The sequence below is a fragment of the Dipodomys merriami genome, unplaced genomic scaffold (assembly GCF_024711535.1).
Source record: "Dipodomys merriami isolate MVZ:Mamm:240054 unplaced genomic scaffold, mDipMer1.0.p SCAF_3, whole genome shotgun sequence".
Classification (NCBI taxonomy): domain Eukaryota; kingdom Metazoa; phylum Chordata; class Mammalia; order Rodentia; family Heteromyidae; genus Dipodomys; species Dipodomys merriami.
In genome coordinates, this window is record NW_027204492.1 from 82,010,503 (window position 1) to 82,027,604 (window position 17,102).

Genomic DNA, 17,102 nt, shown 5'->3' on the forward strand with positions numbered 1-17,102 from the left:
GGTGCCTGAACTCTGGGCCTGGCACTGTCCCTCAGCTCTTCAGCTCAAGGCTAGTGCTCTACTACTTGAGCCACAGCACCTCTTCCAGCTTTTTCTGCTTATGTGGTGCTGAGGAATCTAACCCAGGGCCTCATGCATGTAAGGCAAGCACTCTACCACTGAGCTACCTTCCCAGCCCCAACTTTATTTTTTTTAATTATAGAACACCCATTTCACAGGGTTAGAAGAATAATAAAACATATCTTAAAATTTCTAGTCCAGTGACTATACTGTGAGCCCCATGAGAACAGGGATTTTGTCTTTCATCCTCTGCTGTATCTCCACACCTAAATCAGTCCCTTACATAGTAAAACACCAGTTGAAAGATGAAGCAGTTCATGCATTGCCTGCCCTGTGCCAGTATTCTTTGTACTAGAAATACAGCAATGACCAGAACAGATTTTTTTTTAATTCAGCCTTGATCTGTGGACATAGATCAGTGGTAAAGTACTTGCCTAGCATGTGCAAGGCCCTGGGTTCTGTCCCGTCCCCAGCAACTCTCTCTCTCTCTCTCTCTCTCTCTCTCTCTCTCTCTCTCTCTCTCTCTCTCTCTCTCTCTCTCTCTCTCTCTCTCTCTCTCTCTCTCTCTCTCTCTCACCTTCTCCTAGCTACTCAGGAGCCAGAGATCTGAAGATAGCCATTCAAAGCCAGCACAGGCAGGAAACTCTGAAACTCTTATCTCAAATGAGTCATTAGAAAGCCAGAAATGGAGCTTTATTACTAGTGGTAGAGCACTAGCCTTCAGCACAAAAACTCAGGGATAGTGCTCATGCTCTGAATTCAAGTCACACACACACACACACACACACACACACACACACACACACACACACACACACACACACACACACACACACACACACACACACACACCACACACACACACACACACACACACACACACACACACACACACACGGCAATGCCCTGTCTTTCCTCTGTGTTCCCATGACATCCTGTGCTCATCGCTTCTCACTTGTGTTGTCTCTTACTCTTGCATCCTAGCACTCAGTAGGCTCTCAGCTCATATAAATTGAACTGACTAGAGAGCCATTAATTGAAAGCTATAGAAGGTTGTTCAGAATCTCACCTATCACTTTCTCTAAAGATTCGTTGTTTGAATACATTATGGATTAATCTCCCCTAAAATATTTCACTCTCCTAGAAGATTGCAAAGTCAACAACTAAACTGCACCAGTTTGAGCCAGACCCAGGAAGATCTTGTGCTTATAGATGATAGCAGTCCTTACATTTGGAAATGGAGCCAGGGTGCTCACTGTTCTGAGGATCTTTGTGTCACTGGACACAGGATCAGTTCAAACCCTTCAAGGTTCCTAGAGAATGTGTACCTCACCTTGGGCTGCTGAGCTTGTGACATAGGGTGCTCTGATCATGGCAGCTAGGGTGATCAAGTTAGTAATACCATGACAGAAAAGAATGTAAGGATGTATCTTGTTAGGTAAGGCATATATAAAAGGTTTTTTTGTTTTGTTTTTGTTTTTTTGTTTTTAATGCTGGGTTCTGAGGCTTGAGCTCAGAGCCTGAGTACTGTCTCTTACCTTTTTTGCTTAAGGCTTGCTTTCTATCACTTGAGCCACAGGTCTACTTCTGCCTTCTTGATGATTAATTGGAGATAAGAGTCTCATGGACTTTCCTGCCTGGGCTGGATTTAAACTGCAGTCCTCAGATCTCAGCCTCCTGAGTAGCTAGAATTATAGGCATGAACCACCAGTGCCCTGCTGTTTATAGACGCTTTATTCAGAAAAGTAGGAAACAAAGCACATTTCAGTAGGCTGGAGACATGGGTTGTACATAAAATCTCCACTGGAAAAAAAAATGAAAAAAATAAAAATAAAAATAAAATAAAATGTCCACTGAATCCTTTGTGTAAGGCATGTTTATAAGGCTCTTATGTCAGTGTAAAAGATCTTTAGGAGCTGGGTGCTGGTGGCTCACACCTGTAATTCTAGCTACTCAGGAGGATGAGATCACCCTGGCAGGAAAGTCTGTGAGACTCTTACCTCCAATAAACCACTAGAAAACGAAGTGGTGCTGTGGCTCAAGTGGTAGAGCACTTGCCCTGAGCTAAAGAGCAGAGGGACAGCACCGAAGCCTAGAGTTCAAGCCCCACGACCGACCAAAAAAAAAAAAAAATCTGTAGGTCCTTTTCTCTGTGCATACTGTTTTCCAGCTACCCTCATTTGTCTTGACCACCCTCTTTTACTTGCATCTTTTCTTAGGACTGGTAAGTTTCAGACTCCCAGAGGCCAAGTCTCCTTAATTAACATAGGTGTGATGTAAGTGTGAGACTGTCAGGTGCTTCTTTTAGGAGATATTTATTTATATTTGCCCATCTCAATGATATATTTATTTTTGTTCAACAAAGTCTCCTTTTAGTCCAAAAATGAATTTTACCAAATTTTTTTCTTGAGATATTTTCCCAGAATGTACGTCTGCAAATCTCAAGAAAATCATTAAGGCAAGGCTAAAAACATGGTTAGCTGCTTTGTCTAATGGGGGAAACAGAAAGCTTAAATTACCTATTACTACACTGTTTATTCTTAGCTCCTGGCTCATGGTTCCCATGCCTTAATGTCCGTAATTCAGCATTCCTCATTAGTAGCTATTGAAGTCTATTACTCTTTGCCCTGCACAAGATTTGATAGCTATGTTCCACTATGTTGTATTTTGCTAATAAGTTGTTAGGCTATATGATCTATCTAAAAAACTTAAATTTCTCTAATCATGAGGATTGTATGGAGTTTTTGTTAAAAATAGATTCTAACCTGACCATAAACCTTCTGAGTCAGTTTCTTCAGTGGAAGGGCTAGACTGGCACTTCCAAAGAATGATTTAAAAGTGATTCTTTTGCCGGGTGCCGGTGGCTCACACCTGTAATTATAGCTACTCAGGAGGCTGAGATCTGAGGATTGCGGTTCAAAGCCAGCCCAGGCAGAAAAGTCCGTGAGACTCTTATCTCCAATAAACTACTAGAAAACTGGAAGTGGCGCTGTGGCTCAAGCGGTAGAGCGCTTGCCTTGAGCTGAAAAGCACAGGGACAGTGCCCAGGCCCAGAGTTCAAGCCCCTAGACCGACCAAAAAAAAAAAAAGAAATGATTCTTTTTACTGTACAGTCCTCTATATTGTTTGATCCTCCATGTATGTTTTCTTATTCACCTGTAATTTTTACTAGAGTATATTAATTATGCAAAATAATGGGTTTTATTATAACATTTTCATACTTCCATCATATATACCCTCAATTACCTTTTTCCCCTCATACTCAAATAATTATCTTCGACTTTCATGTATTTATTTTGTGCCTATCCTAGGACCTGAACTCAGGGCCTGCGTGATGTCCCTGAGCCTTTTTGCTCAAGATTAGCCATCTACCACTTGAAGCATACCTACGCTTTTAGCCTTTTCTTGGTTGTTGTTGGTCATGGGGCTTGAACTCGCCTGGGTACTGTCCCTGAGCTTTGTTGCTCAAGCTATCACTCTCCTACTTTGAGCCACAGCACCACTTCTGGTTTTCTGGTGGTTAATTGGAGATAAGAGTCTCATGAACTTTCTTGCCCAGGCTGGCATTGAACTGCAGTCTTCTGAGAATAGGTTTATAGGTCTGAGCCACAGGTGCCCAGCTCATGTCTTTATTTTTTATGTATTTACTTTTGGTGCCAGTCCTGGGGCTTAAACTCAAGGTCTAAGTGCTGTCCCTGAGCTTCTTTTTGCTCAAGGCCAGTGCCCTACCACTTGAGCCACAATGCTACTTCTAGCTTTGTTGGTAGTTTATTGGAGATAAGAGTCTTATGGACTTTCCTGTCTGATCTGGCTTTGAACTGCGATCCTCAGATCTTAGCTTCCTGAATAGCTAAGATTATAGGTATGAGCCACAGGTGCCTGGCTCATGTCTTTATTTTTGTCTAGATTCCACAAATGAGAGGAAACATTTGTCTTCCTGAGAAATGGCTTGTTCTTCCAGTAAATATGATGATCTCTGGTTCTATCCATATTCCTGCAGATATCACAATTTCATTCTTCTTTGTAGCTGACTAGTACTTCACTGCATGTGTATATTATATTTTCTTTATTGTTTTATCTACTGATGGCTACCTAGGCTGATTCCATGGTTTGACTATTGTGAGGAATGCTGCAGTAAACATGGGTGTGAAGGTGTCTCTCTAGTGTATGCTTACATGCATTCCTTCAGGTATATAGCCAGGAATGGCATTGAAGGGTCATAAGGAAGGACTGCTTTTAGTTTATTTTTTATTTATTTTTTATTTTTTTGTGCTGGTGCTAGAGCTTGACCTTAGAGCCTTGTGCTCTTCTTCGGCTTTTCACTCAATGCTGGCACTCTACGACTTGAACCACCCCTCCATTTCTTGTTATAATTTTCTGCAGAACCTTCATGTTGATTTCCATAGTGGCTGAACTAATTTACATTTCCACACATGTATGAGGTTGCTCCCACTTCCTTGCTTCTTTATTTTCACTCTTTTTTTTTTTTTGACAGTTCTGGGAATTGAAGTCAGGGCCTCAATTTTTTCTTTCTTTTTCTTTTCTTCTTCTTCTTCTTTTTTATTTTTGTACCAGTCCTGGGCCTAGAACTCCAGAGCCCAGGTGCTATCTCTGAGCTTTTTTTCCCAACTTTAGTGCTCTACCACTTGAGTCACAGTTCCACTTCTGGTTTTTTGGTGGTTACTTGTAGATGAGAGTCTCACAGACTCTACTATAACCTAGGCTATATGTGTATAAATGACATAGGGCCATGATGAATGGAATAACATGAGATTGTATCAAGCACAGAGAAAATAGTAATACAGTGGAGATATGATAAACACAAGCTGTAGGAGACTGTAGCTGGTGTAGTACAGAATACTGCTTTATAGTAGATAAATGTTTGTAGTGATGTTTACATCAACATTGCCACAAACTGATGAATAGTCGACTGAGCTAGGAAGTCAAGGCAGCTATTACATCACTGGGCAAATAACAATCATAACCTTGTAGGACTACTCTTGTATGTGTGAATTATTGGCCCAAAGTTATGGAACATGTAATAACTGTCCTTAATCCTTCCCTGGTCTGTCTGAGATTATATTAAATTTCCCTTGTAGTGTCTTAAGTGTTTTTATGGTTGTTCTTGTTGAATTATAATGAATGAATCCTAAGCCAGGCACCGGTGGATCATGCCTCTAATCCTAGCTACTCAGGATCGTGGTTCAAAGCCAGCCTGGGCAGGAAAGTCTGTGAGACTCCGATCTCCAATAAACTACCAGAAAACAGAAATAGTGCTGTGGCTCAAGTGGTAGAGTGTTAGCCTTGAGCTGAAGAGCTCAGGGACAGTGCCCAGGCCCAGAGTTCAAGCCCCATGACCAACAAAAAAAAAGGAATCTTTTTTTTTTCTTCTCATATAATCCTTCGCTTATATCATTTGTTGCATAATCTTATCTATCTATCTATCTATCTTTGTTGTTGGTGGTGGTGGTGGTGGAGGAGGAGGTGGTGGTGGTTGTGAGGGCTGAATTCTGGGCCTGGGCGTTGTCCCTCAGCTCTTCAGCTCAAGGCTAGCGCTCTACCACTTGACCACAGCGCCACTTCTGGCTTTTTTCTTTTTGCTTATGTGGTGCTGAGGAATCAAACCCAGGGCCTCATGCATTGCAAGGCAAGCGCTCTACCACTGAGCCACCTTCCCAGCCCCTATTAAGCAGTTTTTATGGTTGTTCTAGTTGAATTGTGAAGTATGGAGCTGTTCTTTTTTCTTCTCATATACTTCTCCAGTGATGCCATTTGTTAAATAATCTATATAATTCTGATGATTATTTAAAAATGGAGGAGGAGCTGGGCATTGGTGGCTCACGTCTGTAATTATAGACACTTAGGAGGCTGAGATCTGAGGATCATGGTTTGAAATCAGCCTAGATAGGAAAGTCTGTGACACTCTTCTCTCCAATAAACTATTCAAAAAGCTGGAAATGGAGCTGTGGCTCAAGTGGTAGAGCACTAGCTTTGAACACAGAATCTCAGGGATAGCATTTAGGCCCTGAGTTCAGCCCCAGGACTGATACACAGAAAAAATTATTGTTTGGTGCATTGTACTTATAACTTATCTTATAGAATTTAAGCCTCTTTTTGGAGCTACTTAATAATAATTTTAATCAATGTTAATTTAGTTGATTCTAGTAATGGTATTATAGGTGTGCTAATTATTTTTTTCTACTTTTGTGGTTTAAACTCAGGGCATTGTGCTTACTTGGTTGGTACCCTACCACTTGAGCTACATCTCCAGACCAGCTTTTTGCTGATTTTGGAGATGGAATCTTGTGGACTTTTCTATCTGGACTTGACTCAAACAGCAAACCTCTGGATCTCAGCCTTCTGAGTAGCTAAGATTGTAGACATGAGCCACTAGCACTCAGCTGGTTATGCTATTTTTAAGACCTGTCTGTAAGAAATAATGAAGTATTTATGTTTGAAGTGATTTGATGTCTGGAATTTCTCAATAAGCATATGAAAAGATGTTCAACATTACTAATCATCAGAGTGGTACAAATGAAAAAACCACGAGAGCTATCACTTTACACTCTTTGGTATAGGTACTATTCTATTAAATGAACACAGAAAAAAAGTCTTGTTAAAGATGTGGAAAAATTGGAACACTTGTTCACTGTTGGTGGAATTGTAATTGATGTGATGATAGTGGGGAGATTCCTCAACAATTAAAAATATAACTGCCTTGATCTAATAGTCCTACTTCTGGACATATATCTACAAAAATATTGGTGCAGAAGGTAGTGGTCCACAACTATTACCTCAGCTACCCAGGAGGTAGTGATTTGAAGGATTGGATTTGAGGCCAACCCAGACATAAAGCTAGTGAGATCCCTATCTCAGTCAATAGTTGGATTTGGTACCTCATCCCTGTGTTCCTAGGACACTTATATAAGGAGGATCATGGTCCAGGCTGGTTTGGGTACAAACATGAGGCCATATTCCCCAAAATAACTGAAGCAAAAAGTCTAGGGGTTTGGCTGAAGTGGTAGAGTATCTTCTTAGTAAGCACAAGGCCCTGAGTAGAACCTTCAGTACTGCCAATATTGAAAAGAAAAGCAAGTCAGGAACCAGTGATTAAGCCTGAGATCTGTGGATCTTAGATCAAAGCCAACCCAGGCAAAAAACTTTATTTCCAACTGTAAACTCTTTATTTCCAACTAATGACCAAACAGCTGGAAATGGAGGTGTGGCTCAACTGGTAGAGCACCAGCCTTGAATATAAAAGCTTAAGGGTAAGCGCTAGACTCACTTCAAACCCTAGTGTACACACACACACACACACACACACACACACACACACACACACACACACAAATACACACACAAATGATTGAAAGCAGTTTCTCAAATACTCACACATATATATTTATAGTAGTGTTCACGATAGTGAAGAGATGGAAACAGCCCAATTTTCTATTAATAGATGGATGGATGAATAAGTAAAATATGGTATGTGCTTAAATTATAATATTATTCAGCCATGAAAAGGAAAGAAATCCTATAACATTATACAGAATAATCATTTAGGACATTGCATGTAGTAAAATAAGCCAGTCAGTAGGACAAATACTATATGATTCAGTTGATAGGAGATGAGCTGGGAATGTGGCTTAGTGGTAGAGTGCTTGCCTAGCATGCATGAACCCCTAGGTTCGATTCCTCAGTACCATATAAACAGAAAAAGCCAGATGTGGTGCTGTGGCTCAAGTGGTAGAGTGCTAGCCTTGAGCAAAAGAAATGAGTTCAGGGCTGGGAAGGTGGCTCAGTAGTAGAGCGCTTGCCTTGCATGCCTGAGGCCCTGGGTTCGATTCCTCAGCACCACATAAGCAAAAAGAAAAAAGCTGGAAGTGGTGCTGTGGCTCAAGTGGTAGAGCACTAGCCTTGAGCTGAAGAGCTGAGGGACAGCTCCCAAGCCCAGAGTTCAAGCCCCACAACTGGACCCCCCCCCAAAAAGAAATGAGTTCAAACTCCAGAACTGGCAAATAAAAGAAGATAGATATGAGATATGCAAAGTGATCAAATGCATAAAAACAAAATAAAATGGTGGTTACCAGAGGCTGCTGAGGAGAAAAGGACTGTGGTTCAATTAATAGCTTGAATTTTGCAAAATGATAAAGTTCTAGAAATGTGATTATTATTGGCATGGCTGAGTTGTGTACTTTATTATATTGTTGTTATTGTTATTGTTGTTATTATTTGTCAGTCATGAGGCTTGAACTCTTGGCCTGGGCATTGTCCCTGACCCCTTCAGCTCAAGGAGAGTGCTCTACCACTTGGACTGAGCTTCACTTCCAGTTTTCTGGTAGTTAATTGGAGATCAGAGTTTCACAGACTTTCTCCTGCCCTGGTTGGCTTTGACCCATGATCCTCATATCTCAGCCTCCTGAGTACCTAGGATTACAGGCATGAGCCACTGACACCCAGCTTGAATTATGTACTTTAAAATCGTAACTTTTGTGCATTTTTATCACAATAAAAATATACAAAAAGGAAGGACAAGGTAAATGAAACAAAAATGTCAACATTGATAATATTTGAAACTGGATAATGTTGTCTTGGAGGTTTAAGTTACAGTCTATGTATGATTAATTGTTTTTCCCCTAATGAAACCCACTCCTGTGAGCTACTCAAGAGGTTGCACTTTGAGGATTGAGATTTGAAGTTAGCCTAGTCAAGAAAGTCCATGAGACCTATCTCCAATTAACCACTGAAATGCCAGAAGTAGAGATGTGGTTCATGTGGTAGAGCACCAGCCTTGAGTAAAGAGCTAAGAGTTAGGGTTCAAGCCCTGAGTTCAAGCCCCAGTGCTGGAACAAAAACATTTAAAAAACAAAAACAAAAACAAAGCCAGGTGCTTGTGGCTCACATCTGTAATCCTAACTACTCAAGAGGCTGAGATCTGAGGATCATGGTTCAAAGCTAACCCAGGTAAGAAAGTCTGTGAGACTCGTATCTCCAGTTAACCACCAGAAAACTGGAAGTGAAGCTCTGGCTCAAGTGGTAGAGTACTCAACTTGGGCTGAAGAGCTGAGGGACAGTGCCCAGGCCAGAGTTCAAGCCCCCTGGCTGACAAACCCCCAAAAATCAAATAAAATGTTAAATAGAACATTATAGAAGTAAATATTCTGAGAAGTCTGATGAAATTTTATGCCATCCTGCCTCAAATTCAGTATGGATCCAGGATTCAGTGGAGAGCCATTCCTCCTGTGCCTATATATGCTGCACACACTGTCACCTAGTGGCTGTCTTGATGGTTAAACTCAGTAGTATTACAGTGTTTGTGATTAGGTAACTTTTATTTTACAATAATGGCCCCCCTTGCACCAGTAGTGATACTGGTGGTTCAGATATATTGAAGGGAATCAGTAAAATGCTTTGTTATGTCAACTCAGTAAGGAAAGAAAAAGCCTCATGCTGAGCTTGCTAAAATCTCATGGGGGAAATGAATCTTATCCATGAAGATTTCTTCTATGGTATTTAAAAGCAGGGGAGGAAGAGTGATAAGAAGATGCATCTGATCAGGGTATATTGTATGCATATATGGACAGATTAAAATGAAACTCCTTTGTACAACTAGTTCATGTTAAAACAAATGTGGATTAGAAAAAGAGATTGTGGTGGGGGCTGGGAAGGTGGCTCAGTGGTAGAGCACTTGCCTTGCATGCCTGAGGCCCTGGGTTCCATTACTCAGCACCACATAAGCAAAAAGAAAAAAAAAACAGAAGTGGCGCTGTGGCTCAAGTGGTAGAGCGCTACTAGCCTTGAGCTAAAGAGCAGAGGGACAGCACCCAGGCCCAGAGTTCAGGGCCCACAACTGGACCCCCCCCCCAAAAAGAAAAAGAAAAAGAAAAAGAGATTGTGAGATAAGCACTGGTGGCTCACACCAATAATCCTTCGTACTGAGGAGGAGGCTGAGATTTGAGGATCACAGTTTGAGGCCAGCCTCAACAAACAAATCCCAGAGTCTTAATTAACCTACAAAAAGCTGGAAGTGAAAGTGTTTGTCAAACAATAGAATGCCAGCCTTCAGAAAATAAAGCTAAGGGGGAGTGTGAGGCCTTGAATTCAAGCTCTTGCACTAGCACAAAAACAAGGAAAAAAAAACTGTGTTGAAGGAAAAATTAGTTTCAATGGTTTTGCCATTGCATCTTCATTGTCCTAAGTTACTATCACAATGAGTGGTAAGTTCTTAGTTAAGATGGGAAAGGCAAGCCAGAGTTCCAGTGGCTCATGCCTATAATTCTAGCTACTCAGGATGGTGAGATTTTAGGATTGTTGTGTGAGGCCAGCCTGAGCAGGAAAGACCAGGAGACTTTTTTTTGGTTGGTCGTGGGGCTTGATTTCTGGGCCTGGACACTGGACACTGTCCCTCAGCTCTTCAGCTCAAGGCTAGTTCTCTACCACTTGAGCACAGTACCACTTCTGGTTTCCTGGTGGTGGAGATATGAGTCTCATAGCCTTTCCTGCCTGGGCTGGCTTTGAACTGTGGTCCTCAGATCTCAGCCTCCTGAGTAGCTAGGATTTTAGGTGTGAGCCACCAACGCCCAGCTCCATGAGACTTTTATCTCCAGTTAGCCAACAAAAAGCTGGAAGTGGAGCTGTGGCTCAAGTGGTATATTGCCAGCCTTAAGTAGGAAACCAAAGAGACTGTACCCAGGTTGTGAGTTCAGCCCAGTACAATATTTTTAAAAGGCATAAGTTTGTTTGTGTTTGTGTGTGTAGGAAAGTAGCATAGTCTATAGAGTTTGGCATTTCAAGTATTAACTGGAGGTCTTGAACATATTCCAACAAATGAGGAAGAACTATTGTAATAATAGCTTATGAAGTTATTGCAAGGTTAGTGGGCATGCAGTGGGTTTTGAACAGTGCCTGATAACTTAATTGATAAGTAATATTACTTTGCTACTTGAGATGTAGATAGTTTACAATATACTGAAACATTTTGTACTGACTTCCCTACAATCAACTGGAGAGATGGTAGTGCTTCTCTTTTCCTAAAGCGGCTGTTTATTTTTTGTGCTGACTATGGGACTTGGAGTCAAGGCCTGGGTACTATGCTAAGCCTTTATTTTTTATTTTTATTTTTTGTCGGTCGTGGGGCTTGAACTCTAGGCCTGGGCACTGTCCCTCAGCTCCTCAGCTTAATGCTAGTACTCTACCACTTGAGCCACAGTGCCACTTCTTGCCTTTTCTGTTTATATAGTGCTAAGGAATTGAACCCAGGGCCTCATGCATGCAAGGCAAGCACTCTACCACTGAGCCACCTTCCCAGCCCCTGTCCTTAGCTTTTTTGTTCAAGGCTGGCAACACTATCCTTTGAGCCACAACTGCACTTCCATATTTTTGGTAGTTAATAGGAGGTAAGAGTCCCTTGGATCCATCCTGTCTTGGATGGCTTTGAGCCTCACATCTCAGCCTCTTTAGTAGCTAGGATTACAAGCATAAACTATCAAAACCAAGGCTGTTTGGTTCTCTTTTTTTTTTTGCCAGTCATGGGGCCTGAACTCTGGGGCTGGGCGCTGTCCCTCAGCTCTTCAACTCAAGGCTAGTGCTCTACCACTTGAGCCACAGCACCACTTCTGGCTTTTTCTGCTTATGTGGTGCTGAGGGCCTCAGGTGTGCAAGGCAAGCACTCTACCACTGAGCCACCTTCCCAGCCCTGTTTGGTTCTTTTTAAGAGTGTTTTTTTAAGCTACATATAATCACGTGCATGCATGTGTACGTGTGTGTGTATGTGTGTGTGAGAGAGAGAGAAAGAGAGAGAGAGAGAGAGTTGGGTCTTGAACTCAGGGCCTGGGCACTGTCCCTGAGTTTTTGTGCTTAAGACTAGTGCTCTACCAGTTAAGCCACAGCTCCATTTCTGGCTTTTTTTTTGCTAGTTAAATGAAGATAAGAGTCTTTTGGACTTTCCTACCTGGGCTGGCTTTGAACCACTGTCCTCAGATCTCAGCCTCCTGAGTAACTAGGAATATAGGTGTGAGCCACCAGTGCCTGGTTAGCTTCATGTAATCTTAAATTTCACCAAATTTTACATTGAGTTACTAAGCTTTCTGATTTCTGACAAAGCCAATCAGTTTCTGTGACCTGATACATTCTTTTTTTCTTTCCTAGGTCTTTCAGAGCCTTGAAGACCACCATTTGGAAGTGGTGGCTTTTTTTCGGGACAATGGCTTTCATGGCCTTCTTGCTCATGACTCCGAATATGCTCTCTACAATATTCCCTTTTACTACAGTTCTCATGCTCTGAAGCTGAGCTGGAATGGAAAGAACCTCACTACCAACCAGTTCCTGATGCAAGAGGTAGCCAAGCAGCTGGGTCTGAAGCGGATGAATTTCCCCATTTTTGCAGCACTACTAGGTAGGTAGTTTTCTCCTGTATTAGTTTTTTTTTTTTTTTTGGGTCCGGTCGTGGGGCCTGAACTCTGGGCCTGGGCGCTGTCCCTCAGCTCTTCAGCTCAAGGCTAGCGCTCTACCACTTGAGCCACAGCGCCACTTCCGGCTTTTTTCTTTTTGCTTATGTGGTGCTGAGGAATCGAACCCAGGGCCTCATGCATGCAAGGCAAGCGCTCTACCACTGAGCCACCTTCCCAGCCCTTCTCCTGTATTGTTAAGATATGAACGCTAAAGACAGTTAACTTGTTTTGGATTTATCTTTTTTTTCTTTTTGGTTGGTTGTGGGGGCTTGAACTCAGGGCCTGGGCACTTTTCCCTGAGCTCTTTTGCTCAAGCCTAGCACTCTACCACTTTGAGCCAGAGCTTCACTTCTGGTTTTCTGGTGGTTAGTTGGAGATAAGAGTCTCACAGACTTTCCTGTCGGGGATGGCTTCAAACCATGATCCTTAGATCCCAGCCTCCTGAGTAGCTAGGATGACAGGTGTGAGCCGCCAGCAACTGGCTTTAATTTAGCTTTTGAGAGACCTCATGTGAAACATGGTTACATCAGGCACTTGGGCTTCTTAATAGAGTGTCCTAAAAATCAGCATATCTTTTTAAATTAAATTTAATTATTTTCCATAACATCATTTCTTTCTCTCTCTTTTTTTTTTTGCCAGTCCTGGGGCTTGAACTCAGAGCCTGGCTGCTCTTTTGCTCAAGGCTAGTAGTGTTCTACCACTTTTTTTTTGTTCTACCACTTTAAACCACAGTTCCACTTCAGTTTTTGAGTGGTTAATTGGAGATAAGAGTCCCATAGGGACTTTTTTGCCCAAGCTGGCTTCAAATCATGATCCTTAGATCTCAGCCTCCAGGGTAGCTAGAATTATAGGTCACTGGTGCTAGGCTAGAGGTGTTTTAAGAAAACATTTGTACCAGGAAATGGAAACAAGATGTGTTTTTTTTTTGCTTTTGTTTTTGTTTTCTTCTTGTCTTATTTGTTTATCTGTCTTTGGGAGAGTAAAGAGAGGCACAGAAATGGAGGGACAAAGGTGAACAAATGTAGCAGTGATATTTACTAGACACCATGTTGAAAATGAACTATACAGCTTGTGGGTGGGTTGGGAGGGAAAAAACTGGGAGAGAATGGGACATTGTCCAAAAAGAGATGTTACCAGCTGGGTGCCGATGGCTTATACTTGTAATCCTAGCTACTCAATAGGCTGAGATCTATGGATCTTGGTTTGAAGCCAGCCCGGGAAGGAAAGGCTGTGAGACTCTTATCTCAAATGAACCATGAGAAAACTGGAAGTGACACTGTGGCTTAAAGTGGTAAGAGTGCAAAAAAGCTCAGGGACAGTGCCCAGGCCCTGAGTTCAGGCCCCACAACCAACCAACCAATAAATAAATAGTCACAATTTTTAAAAAAAGAAGAAATGTACTCTACCTGACTTATATAACTGTGACCCCTTTGTACATCACCTTTATAAAAACAGTAACAATTTTTTAAAGAAAATATTTGTGTATTTAATGAATGACAAATGTACTTTATAGGTAACCACATTCTCCCAGATGAGGACTTGGCTGCCTTTCACTGGAGCTTGTTGGGACCAGAACATCCTCTTGCATCACTGAAGGTAATGTGTATCATTTTCGACTTGTACAGATTAGGAGATAACAGGATTTTTGCTTTTGTTTTTGGCCAATCCTGGGCTTGAAATAAGGGCTTGGTACTGTTCCTGAGCTTTCTGGGTCAAGGTTAGTGCTCTCAAAACATGCTTCTAGCCTTTTGGTTGTTAACTGGGAATGAGAATCTCAATCTTTCTTGTGTGAGGTGGCTTTGAACCCTGATCCTCACATCTCAACATCCTGAATAGCTAGCATTATAAGGTTGAGCCACTATATGTGGTAACAACAGTTTTGAATGGAGTTTGGTGGAGTAATTATCTTTCATTCCATTTAAAATATTTAGCATATGACTCCAGTAAATGCAAACAAGGCTTTCTTTTTTTTGCTGTTTTTTTCTTTTCTTTTTGTTCTGTTTGTTCAACTTTAGAAGGAGAGTAAGGGGAGGCACAGAGATGGAGGGACAAAGGATGAACAAATGCAGCAGTGGTACTTACTGGACACTATGTTGAAGTGAACTCTACAAATTGTGGGTGGAGATGGGTGGGAGTGCAAGGAAGGGGTGACATTGTCCAAAAAGAAATGTATTGACTTGTGCAAGCGTAACCACTCTATGCATCACTTTTATAATAACTATTTAAAAATTTTAAAAATACATTATATAAAAATTGAGTTGTTGAAATACTCTTTATATCTTAGGATTCACACAAACTTTACTAAATGCCACAATAATGGGCTATAAAGGACAAAAGCAGAAAATTTACAAAAGAAGAGATGCAGTGATTGATAGATAATATGACTTAGCTATCAGTCATGTAAGTTCAATGAGCACTTTGTTACTTTTTTTTTTGGTCATGGGGCTTGAGCTCTAGGCCTGTGTGCTGTCCCTGCGCTCTTCAGTTCAAGGCTATAGCTCTACCACTTGAGCCACAGCACTACTTCCGGTTTTCTGGTGGTTAATTGGAGACAAGAGTTTCATGGACTTTCCTGCCCAGGTTGGTTTTGAACCATGATCCTCACATCTCAGTCTCCTGAGTAGCTAGGATTACAGGTGTGAGCCACCGGCTCCTGGCCATCTTGTTACTTTTTGTTAACAGTTTAGGAAATATTGAAGTATAGCCTCCTGTACTTCTGGTGGCACTGTCAGTTGGGGATTACACTAAATTTCTGTTTGTAGCTGGGCACTGATGGCTCACACCTATAATCCTAGCTACTCAGGAGGCTGAAATTTGAGCATCTCAGTTCAAAGCCAGCTAAGGCAGAAAAGTCCTAGAGAGACTGTTATCTCCAACTAGCCACTCAAAAAGTGGAAGTGGTAGCCAGGCGCCGGTGGTGGCTCTCGCCTGTAAGCCTAGTTATTCAGGAGGCTGAGATCTGAGGATCACAGCTAAAAGCCAGCCCGGGCAGGAAAGTCCGTGAGACTCTTATCTCCAATAAACCACCAGCAATTCATAAGTGGTGCTGTGGCTAAAGTGGTAGAGAGCTCGCCTTGAGCAGAAGAGCACAGGGACAGTGCCTAGGCCCAGAATTCAAGCCCCATAACCGCCCCCCCCCAAAAAAAAGTGGAAGTGGTGCTGTGGCTTAAGTGGTAGAGTGCTAGCTTTGCACACAAAGAGGATCAAGGACAGCACCCAGGCACTGAGTTCAAGCCCCACAACTGACAAAAAAATATTTTATTTGTTCCTTCTTTATCCTAAACAGTTATTTTATACCTTCTCTTTCCTCCAGCCTTTAATACTATCAGCTCATTTGTTTACCCACAGCATGTGATATCTTTTTCTGTTTCACTGAGAAAATGGAAATCGTGATACAAATCTTCCATAAACTCCCACCCTCTCTTTTCACCTGTGTATAATTTGTTTGTCCTTGAATGTGCCCCCTACCTTCACGTTCCTTAAGCCAAATCTAATTGTATTAGATCCTATCTAGTCTTGCCAATATAAGGGTAAAATTAATTCAACAATTCTCCCCCCCTTCTGCATCATTCATTGGTTCTTTCCTATAGTGGATGTATAACCATGATCCATCTTTTATTGTGATTGTGTACTGGTCTTGGGGCTTGAATTGCTGGGCCTAGGTACTGTTCTTTAACTTTTGCTCTACCACTTGAGCCACAGATCATCTTTTGGGTCTTTTTGTGGTTAATTGGAGATGAGAGTCTCACAGACATTTTTGTCTATACTGACAAAACTTGATCCTCAGATCTCAGCTTTCTGAGTAGCTAGGATTACAGATGTTAGCCACCAGAGCCTGGCTGCTGCTGCTTCCTTCTTCTTTCTTCCTTCTTTCTTTCTTCGCCTTCTCCTTCTGTTGTGGGGCTTGAACTCTAGGCCTGGGCACTGTCCTTGAGCTCTTCAGTTCAAGATGAACACTCTACCACTTGAGCCACAGCACCACTTCCAGTTTTCTGGTGGTTAAGAGTCTCAAAGACTTTTCTGCCCAGGCTAGCTTTGAACAGTGATCCTCAGATCTTAGCCTTCAGAGTAGCTAGGATTACAGGCGTGAGACACCTGCACCCAGCTCTTTTTTTTTTCTTAATGATGGAGGTTAATTAGACATATTTTGAAAGGAAAGTTAATGCTGTTTATAACAGACTTAATGTGAGCTATGCGAATGAAAGATGTAAGTCCAAATGATCCCAAGAATTTTATCCTAAAAAACTGGAATTATAAAATTGTCATTAAGGAAAATGAGGGAAGATAAGGAAGGAACAGCTTTAAAGGAAAATCAGTTTCCATTTGGAAATATTACTGTAAAATACATGTTTGATATATAAACGAATATGTTTAGTAAACAAATATTAAAATCTGGAGTGTAAAGGAGAGGGCAGACAGATAAAATCTTAGAGGTCACCAATTGGCAAATGTTCATAAAGTCATGATCCCAGGTGCAATCAATCATGTGTGCAATTAGAACAGAAGGGAACTAGGGTGAACTCTGAACACCCCATTGTTGGAAGATAAGAGAACAACAAAAGAGATTTACAAAACAGCGATTAGTGAGGTATG

General features: G+C 41.6%; 1 protein-coding gene across 2 annotated transcripts in view; it reads left to right on the forward strand.

The window, feature by feature from the left end:
* Fam120c (family with sequence similarity 120 member C) overlaps positions 1-17,102 on the forward strand; it is a 113,730-nt gene that overhangs the window by 24,081 nt on the left and 72,547 nt on the right. For both annotated transcript variants that reach the window (XM_070040402.1, XM_070040403.1), the window contains exons 2-3: positions 12,208-12,454; positions 14,023-14,105. In XM_070040402.1, the coding sequence (XP_069896503.1) occupies positions 12,208-12,454; positions 14,023-14,105 (330 nt within the window). The remainder of the gene's footprint in view (positions 1-12,207; positions 12,455-14,022; positions 14,106-17,102) is intronic.